General features: G+C 32.0%; 2 protein-coding genes across 7 annotated transcripts in view; both read right to left on the bottom strand.

The window, feature by feature from the left end:
- Positions 1 to 21089, bottom strand: part of LOC148234719 (cubilin) — a 115978-nt gene that overhangs the window by 7535 nt on the left and 87354 nt on the right. For 3 of the 6 annotated variants that reach the window (XM_088187208.1, XM_088187207.1, XM_088187209.1), the window contains exons 4-5: positions 6753 to 6863; positions 736 to 910 (exon numbers count right to left, since the gene is read on the bottom strand). In XM_088187208.1, the coding sequence (XP_088043334.1) occupies positions 736 to 910; positions 6753 to 6863 (286 nt within the window). The remainder of the gene's footprint in view (positions 1 to 735; positions 911 to 6752; positions 6864 to 21089) is intronic. The other 3 variants (XM_088187211.1, XM_088187210.1, XM_088187213.1) reach the window with 1 other exon arrangement.
- Positions 769 to 17515, bottom strand: LOC148234720 (uncharacterized). The gene is made up of 2 exons (XM_088187237.1): positions 17380 to 17515; positions 769 to 910 (listed from the first exon to the last, which is right to left on the bottom strand). Exon 1 carries the CDS (start codon positions 17494 to 17496, stop codon positions 17392 to 17394), a length of 105 nt encoding a protein of 34 aa, XP_088043363.1. The 5' UTR covers positions 17497 to 17515; the 3' UTR covers positions 769 to 910; positions 17380 to 17391.

Below are 21089 nucleotides of genomic sequence, written 5' to 3'. Positions count from 1 at the left end.
GTATTTTATATTTTATAATATTTACATAAGCATTTGTAATGCAAAGTTAATTTATGTTACTTTTAACATGAGTAGAATAAATAAGTATACGAGAGATAAGTCTTTCGAAAATAAATATTATTGCGATATTTTAAAACTAATATTAAATGTGAAATAATGAAAATAAGATATTATAAATAAATCACAAAAATATCACAATCATCAATTATATAAATATGTTTTTTTTTTTAAATTATCGAATTTAAACCAAACAGATTTCTTTTAAAACAATTTTCTACGCACTTCTTTCAGATAATCGTTTCTGATGAAAAATGATGAGTAATATAGGAATATATTTTATTGAAATTAATTGCTCTAGCCCCTGGTATAAAATATTAGGGCGCATCCAGAAGCGGTCGATGAAAAATGTTGTTCGAAATACGAAATATTCTAACATAGTCAGACGGTTACGCATAATTAAAAAAAATGTTGGGGGCGATTTATCTATTTTGGCCAAAAGCTGGCTAGCACACCGGCAACACTGTAGTAGTGGCGGTGAGAGCAAACAATTTTGCGACCACGACAAACGTATGACGACGATGTCTAAATGCTACCCGTAATCATTTTTTCAATAAAAATATGAATATTCCTGACTCTTTTAGTAAATTCTTCGTAACTTATTTCGACGCAACAAGTATGGGTGGTCTCGACAATTTCGACACGGAATGATTTAGTGGAATAATGAAAGATACTCACTCTTGTGGCTTGCCTCGAAGGTTGAAGACCGTGAATACTAGCTCCACACGTTGGCCAGGAGCGGCCAGGAAGGTGTACAGACACTGGCGGGAATGGTTGTTGGGGTTGACCAATTCCGGCGCCGAGAATGTGCCACCTTCCTCTTCGCCGCTGCTCACGAACGTTTGGTCGCACTCTGGAAAAAACAAGAACACATCATCACACAACTGTTTATAATTTTCATAGTGATCAACTAAATAAATATGTATGTATATAAGAAAAAATCATGCAAACAAACAGTGTGCTTAAATAAATGTCTACAATACTGTAGGTAAGTATATACATATAAGCATTACTAGATTACAAAATAATGGATCACACGCGAATTTTTTGGCTATTTTACGGAATGTCAGCGTTTAAAGGAATGTTTGCTAGATTATTATATTTTTAATTTTCAGCAGAAAATTTATTTTCTGCAGCAGCTTGATCTTTGATTATTGTACCTTGTAGTAAATTGCTGGAATATCTCGGTAACGAGCGCAAACCACCATCATTTTCCGGATATTGGTTTTTAGGTGCTTCAATGTTTAGGGTTTGTCGGCGTAGACATGACTTTTAACGTAATAGAAAAAAAAAATTCAATCCAAAATCTTGGTGACCAGACCAAAACGTTAAATAATACTACCTGGAAACTTTTTACTTACATGATTATACAAAAGTATGCAGAAGAGCAATAGCATTTGTTTGTATAAATTTTATTTAGTATAGTTAAGACCAAGACGTTTAAGGCCAAGACTGCAAAGAACTAGCGTGCGGCAGAATTGACATATGATCACCCATTAAAATACTTTACTTTGCCTTTGATTTAGTTTTCTTCGGAAGCCATCCTGGTTAACACTAATTACTTAATTTTATGCTTAGTAGAATAGTGTAGAAAATGTTTGTTTAAAAACTGAAAAAAAATGTATATAAATTATACGTTGCGGGGTTTTACGACATGTAGTTCCGCTACTGGTTTTTGTATGTTTTCGGCGAGCCCTTGTCATTTTCCAAGGTTCACCTCTTCCGGCCAGGGAAGACACCCGCCCTAGATAATATAAATACCTGGAGTTTGGTAAATTTCAAGGTTAAAAGTCGCCCGATTACCCTGTACCGTTATTGTGCGAGCCCACTCGAGCGGACAGGGGAGGCAGCTGGACGAATAAAGGAGTTCCGCCGCCCTTTTGGGACGTTTGCGCTAACTTTCCTATATCGTACGGAAACAATGACTCCTTTTGTGAAATATATACCTAGAGATACACATCTACATAGACCGAAGCGTGCCTATTTCAAGAACGAACGGCGCAAAAGTGGCGTAAACAAGTCCTCAGTTCGAATGACGGATAATTATGGTATCAAATTGCAGAGAGCGAGCTTATTATCAGCGAGATATAAGACGATGGAAGTATATATTTAAAATAGCATTTTAATTATTTTAGATAATATCTAATAAAATGTCCGAAACACGATGCCTTACATTGTATTTAGATCGCAAGAGTAATCTGAGAAATCAGTAGAAGAACGCGAAGATTTGCCTGCTGTGTTTAGGCGAAATTCTACAGTAACACATAATACGTAGCGGTTTTTTTTCTTGATAACATTAGTACGCCTTCAAAGAAATAAGCTAATGCAGTGCCGATGTTGCTAGCCAAATGTGAAGCGAATGTTCATAAAAAATATTTCTGCATAAAATAAATTTAATTTATTATGTTTAGACGCATAAAGCACTGTTTATGAGTTTATATAATGGCCATAATGACGCATTGGGTTAATCTGGAAAATTATGATGGTCAGATTTGTAATAAAAAATGGAAATAAAATAAAAATTAAATATCAAACGTGACAAAAAAATATTCTGGTAAATAATTCGCTATTAATTTACCAATACATGTGTGTACATTGTGTGTACATCACCGGAGAAAAGATCAAAAGAGCAAGATTTGGTCAAAATATAACTACTTGCAGACTTTTTTTTAGGGTAGAAGCATAAATCATCTTTTACCTTAACTATTTTTATCTTATTTGTGCACTTTTAACGTTTTAAGAATCAGATAAATATTATTTTGACGTAAGAATCAATGTCGGGCATCGTTTTTCCTACACGTTTATTGTTTTAATTATTTAATTATTGTTCTTATCTGTTTTTATAATTCGTAAAACGCCTAAATTTTTCTTATAAAATAGCAATAAATAAATAATAGATTAGCACCACTGGTATATCGTAGTGGTAATAAATATTTATGATTCTTTATTGTATAAGTAGATTCGCTACAAAAATAATTATTAATAAATTCTAGCTATGGACTTAGGAAATATAATAGCAAAAAATTATAGATTATATACATCACTGCGATATCTAAATAATTTAGTGAAATTACAATAGGATTTTTTTTTATTATATTATTAAAAGCAAAATTTGCAGAAAAAATATGTTTGATAATAAAACCTTATAAATGTTCATACAGTTTTAAAGGCTTCTTTATTAAGAAAATATAGACTTAATGAGTATTGTTCTAAGGAATGGAGAACTAGTATGTACGTCGCCAAAATTTGCGCGTTCTCTAGAATGGCTCTATTGTCTGTAATCACAGTGAAGCGAAGAACTTACTGTTGTAAAAGAGAATTCCGAGAAAATTCCTCAGATACATCTACAGTACAAATCGTATCTGTGTTTGTATCCTATGCCTTTTTACTAAAAACGCAGGGATAAAGTTCATTGCATTCTCGAAGTTTTGAAGTTGCTGAAGAGTGGTGGCAACAATTCGTCAGTGCTCTAAAGAGTCGTGATTACGGCCCTTATTCTAACCGTCAACGCTCGAGAATTCACCTCTTATTTTCAGAGGAGCTGGGGCAATTTATGTGGGATAGTGCACATCTCTTTTGGGTGTATGATACTATCATTTTAAAAATATTTAAATAGCAGTGTTATATAATATGTATATGTGTGCATGTTTACACTGACGTATAGTATATGTATGTATGTTTATGATTTTATTCCAATGTATTACTTATTTTGTAAATAAATAATGAGTAATATTTGTTATAGTACCATAACAATATAATTAATTTACTGTGTCCATTATATTTTATATCACAAGGACAAATTATTTGTATACTAAGAACGTCGAGGACATGGTGAGGTAGCGTATATCGATAAATGCTGATGCCACTTCTAATTCTATCCTACACGTTCGATACGGATAGAGTGAAGAAAGCAAAAAAGTGGTTAACAATAGCAACCGGTTCGGTATCAGCTCATTACAAGGGTTATTTAGGAGTCTTTACACGCCGATTCTGGCGAGCATCACGAGCCGTTGAGCCCTATAAGAGGCCACTTATGTAAGGAATCCGCCACACGCTCGGCATACGGACCTAGTCACATGAAAAATCAAACGAGCCGACCCCTCGTACCGCATAGAACATTTTGCGGTTTGGCCCCGAATTCCTGTTGTCTCGGGTACATAATGTGTGGTAAAACGTGACTAGTTAAGGATAGCCATTCGTCTATACGTGCGCATGCCATGGATGCTATGAAACATAAGCATAATATATATTTACATAGATAAACTCTAGTTGTTCTAAGAATGTATCACTAGCCATGCATTAAAAGTTTCAACCATCCACTTTTATTTTTAATTATTTGCATTGGTATTCAAGTAATGAGTATAAATAAATCGGTGGGCAGTGATGCAGAATGATTTTTAGATTATCTGGATATTTAAGTTGGGATGCAATATTGTAAATTGTGTTTGTTGTGGACCGCATCGTATGGTTGACGAGTCACTAGGTTCGAATTCCATATGGACATGTATGGACAGTGGCAACGCAACACTATTTTCTGATGGATCATGACGGACGTATGACGGCCGGCGGGGCCTCGTCCACCGATCTCGTTCATAACACTCTAAAAAAATTAAACTCTCATAACTTAACTTCAATAAATAACGGCCCAATCTACATATGCTAAAATGCATTCCGTTACCATTCGTTCGCCAAAAATCCCTGTGTTTAAAAATTTCTCAAGTATCCGGGAGATCAAAATTAGTGATTATTATATATGTATTATATAATTTAGATCAATCATAACAGATTGGGTTTTACTTGATTTTCCTAATCTCGCGGATAACTATCATGACAGCAATTAATTATAAGCTGTTATAATATTTACTAATTATTAAAATATATTGTTGTTATCCCATTGTAACACACTAGGCCTGTCATATTACAGCTGAATTTTCACTATAAATAAATAAATAAATATAGATATACTATAAATTTAAAAGCACGAACAAAATATAACAGTAAAATTATTGTTATATACAAAATGATCCTATGTTAGCAGTAGTGTAAATCAGACAGCTGTCAATAATAACGCGTGTTCAAAGTGTCAAATGTTAGTTTGCAACAATATATATATACGAAATGGATCGCTTAACCTTCGCTCAATTATTCAACAGAAATAATAAATAACTCAATTTCGTCGTTCTACTTTTGGACTTTTTTTATGGCTCCCTTTGGCACATTTTGAATCTAAACTTTTACCTACACAAGTATAAAATGTAGATAACACAAAAGCTAAAGCCGAGACTCTATGGGTAGCGAAGAATGTATGAACAGGTTGGATGTTCATGCTGAATTTTTCAAAGAAAATCTTCTTTTCTGATGATGCACATTTCCAAAATGCCGCATACGAAGCGAGGAAAATCTTCAAGTGATTCAGAAACGACCATTACATGCCCAAAAGTGGCTATTTGGTGCGCATTGTAGTCGGGCGGCGTCATTGGGCCTTACTTTTTTTTTAAAACGATGATAAAATCGCATGCTTACTGATAATTTTTGGCACGACACCGAAGATATTGATGTGGAAGACATGTAGTTCCACGAAGAAGGCGTAACTTGCCACACATCGGGTGCAACGTTGAATATTTTGCTTAAAAAGTTTACAGGTCGCATTATTTCATGTTTTAGTGACGTTAACTGGCCACCAAAATCATGCGATTTAGCGCTGTCATGTCTACGCCGATAAACCCGAAACGTTTAAGTTGCTAAAAACCAAAATACAAAATGTAATTTAATTCTTTTTATAATTAATAAAATACATCAGAAAGTAAAAACTTATCAGGTGGCATTATTTCACGTTTTGGCACGTCAACTGATTGCCAAGATCATGTGATTTTACGCCATTGGATTTTTTTTGTTGTATTACGGTAAAGTCATGTCTACGCCGACGAACCCGAAGCATTTGAGCACATAAAAACCAATATTCGCCAAGTTATAGTAAAGACACTGCCCGAAATGTACGAAAAAGCTATTTAATTATTTTTTAATGTTTGGTTATTAAAAAAAAAAAAATTGCGTGGGGGTTTTTAAAATAAAAATTTAGAGACTTTATGACAACAGAATTCACTGAAAATGTCTATTTACATAATAAATGCTTAAAAAAATTGCTTAAGCCAAAACACTCCGTTCCAGGCCGCGGGTAAGTTGGACTATTTTTGCAGGATAAGCTGATTTGTTCATTTCCAAACCTCAAAAGCAAACAAATCATAAAATATATAAATACGATAGCTGGTTTATGAAAGCTATTCCAATAATTTCTGTAGCTATTTGCAACTACGTTTACTTCTAAACGTTATAGTAAAGCAGTAAAGCGTATATTTACAAACAATGTAGAATGGGATATCATTATTCTGAATAATTCATAAATAGAATATTCAGTGACTCGCTGTAGCTCGCTCCGCATAGATTGATTTATTTCGAATACCCTTAGCATAGTTTATACATCCGAATCTACATTTTTGGATATACTAATTGCATGCAGCATCGCTTAGACATGTCTACTGTTTACTAAGGCATACGATACATCAACCATACTTTTCTACTTATATATATAAAATAGTAGTAATAATAATAATAATTATAAATAACGAGGGCGACACTGCAAACTCACTACAGATATTATAGATATAGAACATAGTATGATAGATAGTGGCACGTACTTGGAGGCTTGGTAGGAGTGAGCGAGGGCGAGGGCGAGGGCGGGGGCGGGTGCGGGGGCGGGGGCTGCGTTACGCCGATGGAGCCCCCGTCCTGGGGCTCGCCGGGCCACCCTGTATATCACACCACGGAAATTAACTATTACATCTCTACAACTCACAATGTGTGTGTCACTGCAATCTATGACATGTGAACGTGTGTCGTACAATACCTGCTCATCGAACGCCTAGTTCAGTAATGAGTTAGTAATGAGATAGTAATGAACTGGCTAGGTAGAGTAGCGCTTGATTCTGTGTAAAATTCGATGATTATGCACTGTGTTGTGATGAGGTGTTGTGAAACGAAAAACATGATTAGAAGTACATAGCATATTACAGTATAAATTTATATAATAATTAAAAACATGGACATGGCGACGGTAATGGTTTCGTGTTGACGAAACTAATTTAAACTCGGCGATTGTATCTTGTTCGTAATTGGGTTTGTTCTTGCCGAAGTCGGTATAATTTACAATAACATAATTGAGTATGGACCTTGTTTATGGATGCGATAAAATTTAAGTACCACTGGTAAATATTCCACATTAGAACTTGTTGGATTCTAAATTAATATTGGGTGGCTAAAACAGCTGAATAAAAAGTTGCACTTTTGAGATTTCTTCTGAAGCATTGACACTTTAAAAATAATTAAAATAATAACTTACAGATGTAAAAATGTAAGACGCACCCGATCTGGTAAAAAAACGTGTTAAAAGCGCAATAAACAAAACTTGTATGTTTATGTACGTGACTCATATAGATTCCGAGGGATTAGCATCCTCAAATGCACCATTAAAACGGCTGTGTGAGGGACCATCAATGAGCTCTTTGCTTAAACATCTGATATAACATTTTTATGTTTATATTAACGTCCTCTTAAATATAAACATATGTATATATTGATAATATATAATATGATTTTTTGCTATTTGAAATATTCTCTGTGCGCAATAATCACCGAACCAGTATAAAGCAATCTTAAGATTGCTACAGACTTTAGATTTATAAAGGACGCAAATCATTAATTGATCATCAAAGTAAAACGCGTTACATATATCAAAACCGAGTATCTTAAAAGACATCTCTTTTTGCACGGTCCAATTATTTTTTTATTAACACGGTTACAAAAAAGGATTATTAAATATTTATATTTTAAAACTCATTAAGATGCTTAATGAATACATGTCAATTTTCTACTTATAATGTATGTAAGTTATGAATATATTTTTATATAAATATAAATAAAAAAATAATGAACAAAGAGTCTGGTTCTACCCTGATTAATTAAAATTTTACAAAAGATCAATAACTGGAAAGGGCGTTGGAATTTCCAACAGTTTTTAAAGGTGTGAGGTAGAACATTGCTGAACTGAAGCATTACCACTTCGCTTTCAATAATAACGAGAGCTTAGCTGAACTTACACCAAGCGATCAACTCGATCTTCGAGAAGACTTGAAACTACCACGCAATACTGCGGTGAAAAAAGAGACGTATAAAATCTTTATTATTATTGTCAGGTTTCACACAAACCTAATATTTTACGCTAGACTCACATAGCTCGTCTTAAATAAATAAATAACATATTAAAATACAAAAATAACATTTTAGCATGAGCCAGTTTCACAAACACTTTTCTTATTTTTTACATATCGTATTCCTTAAGAATCAGCACAATCGAAATGAAATATTCATCCCAAGTATGGGTTTCATTAGAATTAGAAATACGCTGACAAATGTTCATATCTGTCTATATGCATACATCTTACATCCATTATGAAAGTCTTGAAGCACAGAAAGACCATTACGAAACTCGTAGAATCCAAAATTTCAATTATTGAAAAACGATATCAAGTTATGAAAATTAATTAGAATGAAGTCGAGTCGAGCCCTCGAGCGCTCTGCTCGAGTAATGGCCGTAGCCTCGTTATTTCCCTTTTCTTTTTTATTTCGTGTTCCTTACGCGAAAAGGCTTTTACGCCGAATGCAGCGTTTGCCAAACGGGACACGTCTTTTGCCCCCCTTGTTAAAAGTCGAACCGGCCGTGATAGAGTGAAACACGACACTTTCTGACCTTTGAAACCTTACACTTTTTCCACCACGTAATGATCTATTCAATTTAATTAAATAACACTTGATTTAACACTATTATGTGATACTTATCATGAACAAGAGAAGTTTAAATAACCGCAAAAATTGAAGCCTAACCAGAGATTTTAATATAAAATATAGTCACCAAGACTGGATTTTCACTGTCGAGTGTCCAAAGAAGTATTAAAAAAATTGGAAGGTTTGGAAGCGATGCGTGTATGAACGTGCGACACTTGAATTGCACAGAAAATAAATTTGCCTTTTTGCATCATTCGGTAATTAAAGACAAAAATAGATACTGATACAAAAAAAATGAAATGCAATGGCTATTAAAAGATAGTATATAAAAACAGCTACAAAACACATGATTACTTACAAATATCGTCTGTTTTGTGGGGTATTCGTGGAATAACTAAAAAAAACAGGTAATAGAAAAATACTGAGAACAGTTAGATTGATTGCAGCAATCATTAAAAACGAAAATATCTATTATTATCTGTTTTTTTAATAGTTTTATTAAAATAAAATATGATCTGCTATTTTCGTGCAATTTTAAATATAAATATGTTTATTTAAATCGTGATTATTTTTCACGCTGCCGTTAATAATTATATGTAAATTTATATATTGTCATCATTTGATAAAAGTTATAATCTTTATTACGTTCGCACGGTATTTTTATAAGCTTAAGTTATATAATTTCTAACCGACAAAAACGCGTTAATGAATTGACCGCGATATTTCGCTATCACGCGAAAGCGCGTGAACGGATCGAAATGTCTTAACATGGTATTTTGCGTCAAAGCATATAATTATTTATAAACTAGAGTACGAAACCCTGTCTAAATAATAAAATAAAGGTTGTATCTTTAAAAAAAAAAATACTGCAAAATGATTTTGTTTCTTAGTTATTAAAAAAAGTGTAAAAGTTTTTACTTTATTTAAAATTAATACTAAACTAAACGTATTTAAAATTTATAATAAATTAAGAATATTTAAAATGCATAATAAAATAAAAAATATTTTTAAGGTTGAAAAAAATATTTTGAATAAATCTTGAAATTGTATTCTTAAACTTTATAATTTAAATTAGTGTTATAGAATTTTGTGTAGTTTCCTTTCAAAGGCCTCAGTAAAAATAATTTTTGCAACACTATGTATTTAGTAGTTGGTTGGTAATGAATAGTACTTATTTTGAAACTTTGCCCCTTTTTGTTGAAAGTGTTTTTTCAAGCGAAATTTTAAAATTCTCTAAAACTATAATTTTAAATTGCTAACGTTCGCCAAAATTAAAGTACATATTTTTTCTGTATTGAGAAGCTAATACATATCCACGTTATTTATATTATACTTTAAATCCCGTATAAATTAAACATATTTAAAAAAATATTTTTTTACAATTTTATGATTTTTATACATAAGTGCTTTACAATTTAAATCATTAAAATCAATTTCGTAGTTCGTTCTCAAACGCGCCCAAAACAGGGATTTGCCTTTCAAATTTGCTTACATGTGACAGTTCTTCTGTCATCTGGCAAGCGCTCGCTGCGCCTTTTCTGTGCAATTAAATAAACAGTAAAATATGTTATAATCACAGCGTTTTTCATACAAAGTGTCAATTGAAGATTATTCAAAGTGATGATTCAAATTATAGACAATATATTCAAAACTATAAATTATGAGTGTGCCAGTAAGTGTTTGGTTATATGAATAATATATCACGGTTATTCTTAACAAAATTACTATTGACTTTCCAGGATCTAATATTAAAAGACAAAGCAGTGATTTGTCAATTAAAGGTATATATATCAAAGTTAATTAAACATATTAAAATGGTAGTAATAATGAAAAATCTCGTATTAGTGTAAACAAAAAGTTACATTTTTTTACCCACTATATAGTATCGCTTACAGTTAATTTTCAAAAGCAATGATAGATCTAATAATATTTACGTATGGCAAAGAATTAATATATGACATATTGCGACAATTTTGAAGAAGAGGTGCCAATCTACGTGTTTAATCCTCTATAGTAACTTTCGTCAATTTTGTTTGTTGGTTGACGTTTAAATTTAATTAATGGATTATATTAGTAGTAATAATGTGTTCAATGTTTACTCTGAATAAGGTCTTATTGTTTTTAATTATTTTTTAGAAGCAATGATGGAACCATTTGATGACCTATATGGCTACAATTGGTATATATAAACAAAGAGTGAATCTTCTCACTGTAAGCAAGTATTATCTTTTTATAAAGAACATACTGCATAAGTTTGATGTAACTGAATAGCTTGAATTTGGCTATTCCTAAAAAGGAATGATGAAACAGCACAAAAATTGAATAAAAACCATGACGTATACATATTTTGCCACATCGGAATTAAAAATAAGCGACTCTTAGATATTTTGGCTATCGATTATTCCAGGTATGCAATCACATATTTATAATCAAAGTAAAATGTCGTCTATTAGATAACATCCATGAAACTACACATATGTGTATTGCGAGTCGTCACTCGGAACTGAATTTTTTTGCTGCAATAATGGTTTTAATTTATTTTGGTGTAACCAAGTATCTTACGACTGCATCACAATCATTGTAACGCGATCGTCGTAAAAGATAGTATCCCCAAATATCAATAGATACCGTTTATTAGCATTTATACGGTTTGATCGACATTAACCTCAATCTTCATACGTACTAAGTATATTCATATTCACGTTTTAAACGTTTAGTAAAATCAAACGTATATGTGCATTAAATCGGAAGCAATGATAATGTTTGCATAATATAAAAAGCAAAACTCACTTTTCGGCCTCGGAGTCGCCAGAAATTCAAAATTTGAAGATTTCACTACGAAGATTGTTTTATGATTGTTTATCTAATTTAATCAGTGTATTCTTCTTATCCTCAACACATTATGTATATATTTAATTTTCATAGTTATAACACACCTAGTTAATTTGCAATCCGATTATTTATATTCAGTCAAATGACGAATTAATGAAAATTATTATCGCGTAGCAAAATTTTATTATTAAATAACAATTATTTAAAACTGTTGTCACGGTACTGTCGGCCATTTTGTTTTATATTTGAATACTTATTTTTCATTGGTCGAAACAACAGAATGCATTACCGGCGGCTTGAAAATCAATCGGAGCAAATTCAAATTTGAATATATTTCCTTTGTTTACGTGTATTAATATACACGTTCATACATTTCCTTAATTAAATTAAAATGTGTTTTTTAATATTATTGTAAGCTGCTTGTTTATCAGCCTTTATCTTGGCCATAGCTGTCTTAAATATATTGATACTCCATCGCAGAGGAAAGTTTACTACCTGCTTTATTGAGCTATGTAAAATGGACGAATTTATTTGGATTAAAGTCTCTAGTTATGAGCCCTAATTCATACGTGTTTTTGATATTCCAAATATCTACATTTTAGCATATGACTTGGCCGGAAGTTGGTACTCGAATTACATTAAAATGCCATAAATATGAACGCAATTTTCAATGAAAGTCAATATTACGCTTCCAAATGTTCAATATGTTATCCCACCCCATCTTCCTCCGCACTCGGCCTTAATTAAAGTTGTATTTAATAACCATTGCGTATTAATTCGTCGGCGGATATTCGCGTCAATTAAAATTAATTGCAAAACGTGCATTATTACTACCGTTTGGGTGATTTAATGGGTGGCTGGGCATCACCATGGCAACTTTGAGAATGCGCGGTGGTAAATTCCGAGTCTCGCCACACGTGATTGTGGAGCATTGTGGCAAGGGGCAGCCTCGGGATCGAAGTCCAATATCCTGTGTGCATTGCGGGGCCAATCAACAGTTTTCGAGTAATTAGGTAGTTAGGGGGCTTGTTTGGAAACCTTTTACTGACTGGGATTGAACCGTCACACCGACCGCCCACTGCACGGCCATATAATAAGGGATAAGTAATTTCACACGAGGCGAACATGTGACTACGCCCCTAGCCCAGGTGAGGGGGCAAAAAGGCAATTCGTATCGCGTAACATGCGAATTTGGGTTAGGCCACATTAGAAAACAATAATTAAAAAGTATGTTTTGGAATACATGTTAATTGAAAATAATAAATTTATATATTAATTAATTATATTCAACAATGAATTGTTTCTTCATAAGCACGATGTATATTAAAACGGATCATCTAAAAATATTAAAGACAATGTACCAGAGTTTTGACGCTAAAATTTCCTTTCCGGCTCAATTAACACTTTCGTTGTTGATTGATACGGTATAAATAACCAAAGAATGTGTTATTGCGGAAACACAAATATATGTGTCTAGCTGAATTAATTGCTCTATGTTTCGTTTTGACTCTCCACAATTTGACAAATGCTATAGTGATCGAAATTTAAATTAAAAAAGCCAGCCCAAATCTCAGGGTATAAAATAAGCGGACGAAAAAGTACAAAGACGTCACCTCTCGCATATTGCTCTATAGTCTGCACTATTTTTAAAAATATGTTATAATATACCTATATTACTACAGCGCTGTCGCAGTGGAAACGCTCGCTAACGAGCCGGTACGATTTTATTTCTTTTGACGTGAATTTTTTACTTCTGAGAAGTGATAATTATTTTTTGCGATCTCCTATTGATCAAAATTTGATTTAAATGCTTTATTTAATTCTCACTTAAAAAACAGTTATGGTGCATATTTAAAATAGATAAACATCATTCACATATTTTTTTCAGCTTGTGTTTGATAAGCTGGATGATTCGTGCAAGAAGAGCGTTCTCAAGCGCTGACGTCATGGAAATGACGTCAGCGCGATGGATAAGAAAAAGGGACGCGATCGTGACTTTCTAAGGCAATTTAAAGCTTGCAAACAAAAGTCTCTGAGCATTGACGGATTGCCGACACCACCCTTAGCACCATTAAAAAGTGTCTAATTGAGAAGACACTACGCCGAGAATGCAATGAATTGTATCCTAACGTTGCTAGCAAAAAAATCATTATGATACATACTAAAAGTTATAAAAAAGATACATTAACAATGTCTTATTACAAACAAACAAAATAAATCAATTAAATTTCATTGTATGATTAATTAAAAAATATTAATAATTTTACTTTGCTTTTGATGAGTTAAGATATATAACGCATGATAGTAGTTAATAATATTTAGGAAAATGCAAAAAAATATTTTTTTATATTTTATTATAAAGCAAAGTGCTCAAATATGATAATTTTTTTGAAAAAAGTGATATTGCGTATAGTTTTTGTATGTAAATGATATTATTTTATTATTGTGTCAATAATGTATTGAACATTGTAATGTTAATCCATAGCTAAAACTTCTGCAAATATATTTAAAATAAAAATACAAGACTCTAAAGTTTATTAAATTAAATGCTTAATAAGTCAAAAATTTATTATTGTTTTCAAAAACTACTGATGTCATTTAATAACTGATCATTAATTCTATTAGTTTTGATAGTATATGATAATAGAATCGCTATAAATATACAAGTTTTATCAATGTTTCACATCGCACACCTTAATATTGAACCCATTTACCCTCAACGCGTGACTCACGATCGCTAGCGTGCTCCATAGGTAAACAAACAATGTGTTGCGTTAAGCAAAAACTTATTTTTGTCGCTCGAAATGCTGGTGTGAGGCAAATTATACACACACAAGAGTGGGGTGAGATTTTCACGTACCTCAAGACTCCCTCGGTTTTAACGAGGTGTCGATTGAGGACTTCTTTTTTGTAGGCGTTAAATGCAAACCGCGATCCTCAACAAACAGGGAGAAAATCCGCTTTGCCGATAATTGGCAAGGTGCCTGTTTGCGTTGGAGTGCTTTTATTTATTCAGGCGCGGCCATATCTGGGCTGTACCGATCTTTACATGCCGACGAAACAATCCGGCTGTGTTTGGAATCCGATCTCTTGAATAATAAACGAACTGGACTGGACTATGAAAACCCTCGAGAAATCCGAGAAGATATGACCTTCACTCGAGAGTACTAAAAAAACTTATTTTAAACGGCAATGAATTGAGAATATGAATCACAAAACTATTTTTGACACGAAAGGGTGTGAAGCGAAAACGTTTCAATCACACCGTTATTATCCGCATCCCTTTCTATATTTATTTTTATGTCCACAAAGGGTCTATTGATCTAAATTTATATCCTTTTAGGATATGCAATAATTTTAGCCTTGATGTTTTTTTAAAATATATTCTACTGACTGTACATACAGCCTTCCAAGTGCTAAACTATAATAAAATTTCCAAACAAAGTTACACCTCTAAAACTTTAAGGTAATACAGTTTCATGAAACTCCTATATAACAATAACCAACTGTGAAACTAATAAAACAGATAATCTTTGTTATAGTACAGTCTTTAATCGCAGATAAAACTTTTAGCTGGAAGCCCTGGCGCACATCAAAATTACTGAAATGATTTTTATGCTAAATTAAAAAGGTCTAAGACTTAATCCTTGTAGAATTCCTGATTTGACAGTATATTCAGATGACTTACATAGTCTATATTGAATTTATTGATAAATATTAAAAAAAACTCATAAATAGAAACAATTGATAGGAATTAACGCATCCATTCACATTAATAAAGTTTGTTTTATTAAATCTCAATACATGTAATGAACTATTCGCCAAAATAGAAAAACTACATTGATGGTTTAAAAAACGCATTTAAAATTTTAAACTAAATGAAAGGTTGAAAATAGTTTGCACAACACTGACATAGAGAGTCGCGATCACGTCCCTTATTCTTGACGATTGCAGCCAAGACGTCGGCGCTTTAAAACGCTCTTCTTGCACGAGCTATTCAGCTTCTTATCAAGCTTGGCAAACACAGGAATGTTTTTGGCGATAGCTATGGGGAGCTGGAAAAAAATATATGAGTTGGTGCTTACCTATTTTAGGTGTGCACCATAACTGTTTTTTTTTTTTTAATATTTAATTATATAATTATTGTTTGTATAATGGTCATCATGACGCATTGGAGAAACCGGTCAAGTGATGATAGTCAGATTTGTGATAAAACAAATATTATACTCTTATGTCAGATTTTTTTCTAAATTTAATTTCTTTTAAATACGTTATTGCTCTTCGCCTTTTTTAAATATTATAAATAGATAAAAAATAACCATTGCTTGAAATAAGTACATTTTTTTAAATTAACTTTTGATAAAGGCAACAAGAATTAGATAGATTTCTGTATTAAAAGGATGTAAAAAGGGGTGTACAGTCCGTCCAAGATATGAACGCTCATCGTCACAGTATTGGTGAGAAAATATAATAGGGTGTCCATGCGAAATTACAAGTGCAATTAATTTTTACTTTTTTAATTTAATTTGTTGAGGAAAGTGTAAAATATCACTTTCTTAATTATTTTATTTATTTATATACATATTTAACTCAAAAACGTGAGAGCAGTTTTGGTTTTACTCTCTAGGTTTAATATCTGTTCAATATAATATTTTTAAAAATACCAATAGAATATTACAGGAATTGTTTTATTGATTACAAAATACCACAACATGACAATAATTTATAATAAAAATATAACACATTATAATTTTTAATTAAATTTCCAATGTTCTCCTATCGGTGTAAAAAAATTCGCGGAAAACTGTGTATGTATGCATGCATGCGTACACGCACCCTTATTTCCAACACAACGATGATGAGCGCTAACATCTTGGATGGATAGTACACATGTATCAGAACTATCAGCCAAAATTAAAATTAGCTAATAACAACTTTATGCTATCACTAAAACATTAACAATATAATTGAACCGTTAAGAATATTAAAGGCGAGCTCAACAAATGCGGGAGACAAGATAATAAACGAGAACAATTTAAATGGGCAATATATAAAATAATTGTTACATAAAACGAATTGTTTGTGCATTACTTTAGACATATTAGGTGCTAACTTAATGAATCTCTTTCTATAACTAATCCTATTCCAAACAAAAAAATCAAAAATGCACAAACAATTCGGTTTATGGAACAAAATATTTATGTAAATGCACATATCTCTTAAAATATTTTTTTGGTAAATCAAATCCTTATTAAATTGTGGCATTCATAGTAAAGCAATAACGTACCTAAAAATAAATCACACCGTCAAAAGCAATAAAAAAAACCGTAAATAAAAGCATTACTTAAAATAAGTATTTTACCTAGATAGTCCCCTAAAAATAAAAAAAACTATGTCTCATACTGATGTCCCGTAACGGTTATTATCAAAATAAATATGCAATTTACAAAATAATATAAAGCGTCAATGACAATCTGAAATCGCTAAAAGATAACATCATATTCGGCAGTTCGATATTTACACAGTCCATATGCCGTTTGTCTTTAATAAATAAAAACACTTTTTTTAGATTGTTTATTGATTATAGCGTTCTTTACGTGCTATATTAACACATTATAAGGGTGTGTTAATTGTTTTTGGGGCTTTACTTACAGGGGCGTACAACTAGGTGGACGGTTTGGGTTCGCCCATGGACTGCCCCACGACGATGATGAGCACGATGAAGACGGCCAGCAGCACCAAGATGCAGCAGATGGCCACGGCGACCATGTCCGTATGGGCGCCCACCGCTGCCTTCGCCGACTGACGGGAAAAACCTCTGTGGACCCTCTCCCGCAAGGAGACGGGCACGGCGCCGAACGGAGCCAACACTTTACACGCACCGACTAAAGGACACTTTATCTCACAACAGCTATCGCTCAAGGATACGTGTAACACACTATACAATTTAATATATATATATATTTAATCAATATACTTATAAAAATATTATTTGGCACTTATATCACTCAATATTAACATTATATTTAATGTAAACAGATTTCAGCAGCTAGATAAAAATAATGAAAGTTATTGAACAGATGTTAACACTTTATTTATAGACGCATTGGAGCTTCAAAGGATTATATCAAGTTAAGAGCATGTTTTATACAATATCGTAACAACCGAGTTATTTTGGAATTGTAAGCAGTCAAACAATTTACGATCGGTTATCCACAATGGAGCCGAGCTAACGACTCTGTCCATTAAGATTGTGACACACTCGGGATCTTCTTAGAATATGTGCTTTTGATAGTGGAACGACTCAAAAGCTCATTCAAAAACGAAGAGATTTGCTTCTAGTTTATTGTAAGGTTCTACTGCTTGCAATTAGTGGGAATGACAATAAAAATGCTATGAGTAACATCTGTAGATATATAATATTTCAATAATGGTAAATATTTAAAAAAAATATTTATTGAAAATAAATTAACCCATTACCTGCCAGACTTTTTGCGATAAAGGTGTATTTTTTTACTGAAAAATAGGTTTGGTAAATATTTTAAGAGAAACATATGGCAGCAAAAAAAATATTTTTACTAAAAATATACAATGTACATTTACGACTATTCGTTTAAAGATTTTATTTAAAAAAAACTAATGATACGCTGAAATCAGCGTGTAATTTTACATATAAATCGAGTTATCTTATATTTGTGACAAAATCCTATTTGGTATAAAATCAGCTGAATCAGAGTTTGAAGGGTGCTTCAAGTCTGTAGACGAGCACATCAAAGCGCGCCTGTCTCTCACATTTGATTGCGGAATTCCTCGCACTCTAATCAAAATCATAATGGTCGCGGAATTCGAACAGAGCGGGTTAACTCATGCAAATGATTTTCGACGGATGGACATATTGATTTGTAGAAGCGTGACGTCACGGGACACCCACCCTTCGGTCCCGCTGGCGGGGTCCTCTGGACCGCGAACGAACGAATCCAAAGAAAACGAGCGATAGCACCCTTAATCACATTAGGAGACGCGTGCTCGCTCGGTTACTTTACAAATTTTCTCGTTGCGAGTCCTCCTTTACACCCCCTCCTTAAAGTAAATCCGAATCATTCGGTTATAAGCAAGGACGTTTCAATTTTGAACGTCACGTTTCCTCAATAATGCTAATAAAGAAGCGTAGTTATCTAGAACGGATTTGCGCTCGATTAAATCTGATGATTGCATACTATTATCTGACCGATGTTCTGGTACGTTGGTTTGATAGATATGGTGTGAAATGGATGGATATGAATGAATTCCATATGCGAGATATTTGAGTGAAGATATAGAGAGATTTGCATCCCTTACATTTCACTTATTTTACAAGTAAAAGTATTTGAATTTAATTTAAAATATAATAACAAACATTGAAACATAAACTTTCTGTTGAGTATAGGTATAATGAACACACACAATACAACAAGTGATGACTATCATTGAAGCATACACTATTTGTTTGGGTAAATCAAATATTTTTAGTTCATCATGATCGAGATAAGTGGTGAATAAAATACATTTGGGTCATCATAATTGTTTTTGTTAAGAATTTGTTGCATTTACCAATTGAGATAAAACTGAATAACATAAAACTCGATTGAGATGCAAATTTCCTAATTGCAAAGCCCAAACATACGTAGTATGTAAAAATGCAATACAGCATTAGTATCAATATGGACAAAAACTGCTTCTAAAAATTTAATTTAATATTTTTTTTATTATGCACAATGAATGCGCAATGATTCGTATATGAATCATACTTTATTTTCAATAAAATTATATGAAAATTTTTTTATATAATTTAATTTTAATATAATTTTTTTATTATATTTTTTTTTATATTTTTATTATATTTTTTTTATATTTTTATTATATTTTAATAATTGGGCATTGTAAGGAACAGTGGCGTAGCTAGGATATGTGCCGCCCAGGGCGATCCTTAAAATTGCCAGCCCCCCATACATTTTTTGCAGGGTCATAAAATCAGCATTTCTTAAAATAATAAATTGGTTATTATTAAGATCTTGTTATTCATAGATTTATATATGTTTTAGTACATTCAGGGTTAAGAACTTCACTAGACGATCCCATCGCGACTATGCCGCCCCCAAGCAAGTGCCGCCCGGGGCGGCCCGCCCCCCCATAGCTACGCCACTGGTAAGGAATAGTCAATGTATGCTTTAAATCATATTGCATAATTTTAGAAAATTGTCTAAGTGCATATACAGATAGCGCAGTTTCAATGGTCGTAAACTTGAATGGTTTTGTATCTAGAGTTTGAGCAGTGAATTTTATAATTATAGAAATACTCATGTCACTAAAAGTTTATTAGCATAATAAAAGTTCACTCTTCATATTAAATAAAATTTATTCTAAAGCTATAGTTAACTAAGCAGCTAAAGAATTGTATCGAGAGTATTGGCGATAAAATCTTTAGTTTAAAAGTTAAATATTTATAATTTCTAAGTAAAATATAGAATTCATAACTTAATCAAAAAATATACGGAACTTATAAATTGCGTTCACAATTATAATTTAATTATGAAAAAAGTAAGGCAAAAACAATTCAGATATTTAATTGAGTATAATAGACCTCCCACAGCGAGAGGTGCCTGATTTGTACGTACGTATTGCAAAAAATTGTATGAGTATTTTCCAGTCCCCAACTACACGCGCCCAAATAGCACGTCCCCAATTTACCGTGTTATGTTATGTTCAGCATTAATTTAGTATTGTACTGATTAAGATATTGACAAGATCAGTTTTATAGGAAAGTGTAAAAACAACTACTGTTAATGAAAATATTTTATACTTTTATGATTTTTTCTAAATTTAATTTTTATCAAAATATTTATAGTTTTTACTTAATTTTTCTAGGTTTCATTTAAAAAATAAAACATTTTTAAATAATAAACTATTTCCTAAAAAAAGTACATTTTATTTATATTTGACTTTTCGTAAAATTTAAAATTTTAATAAATAAATGCACGAATTTCATTGTATCCAAACATGTAAAAATAGTATTTTTTTTATTAATATTATCTATTTTAAAATCTATATTTTTAATGCAGTTTAAAAAGTCTTAGAGTAATAGTACAATAATAAGAAAATAGAAAAAATATTTAATATAGGGAAAATAATAATAAAAAAATATATGTATGTCGATATTTACTATTATGCTATATTATTTAGAATAAGCATATTTAAATTCATCATACGGTCGTTAAGAACCAGTATATATAACAAGTGCTTTTATAAATTGTTTAAATTGTAACGATTACGAAAATTTCTGAAAGAAACCGGATAAAATCTACAAATCTAAATACACATTCAAA

Source organism: Plectrocnemia conspersa, unplaced genomic scaffold, assembly GCF_051122295.1.
Source record: "Plectrocnemia conspersa isolate PC_06_02 unplaced genomic scaffold, ASM5112229v1 ptg000005l, whole genome shotgun sequence".
Classification (NCBI taxonomy): Eukaryota; Metazoa; Arthropoda; class Insecta; order Trichoptera; family Polycentropodidae; genus Plectrocnemia; species Plectrocnemia conspersa.
Note: the sequence above shows the minus strand (reverse complement) of the source record. Positions and strands in the feature narration are given on the sequence as shown.

What these genes read in the sequence shown, in the direction of transcription:
- LOC148234720 (XM_088187237.1), bottom strand. Translation starts at nt 17,496, where the DNA reads ATGGTCGCCGTGGCCATCTGCTGCATCTTGGTGCTGCTGGCCGTCTTC.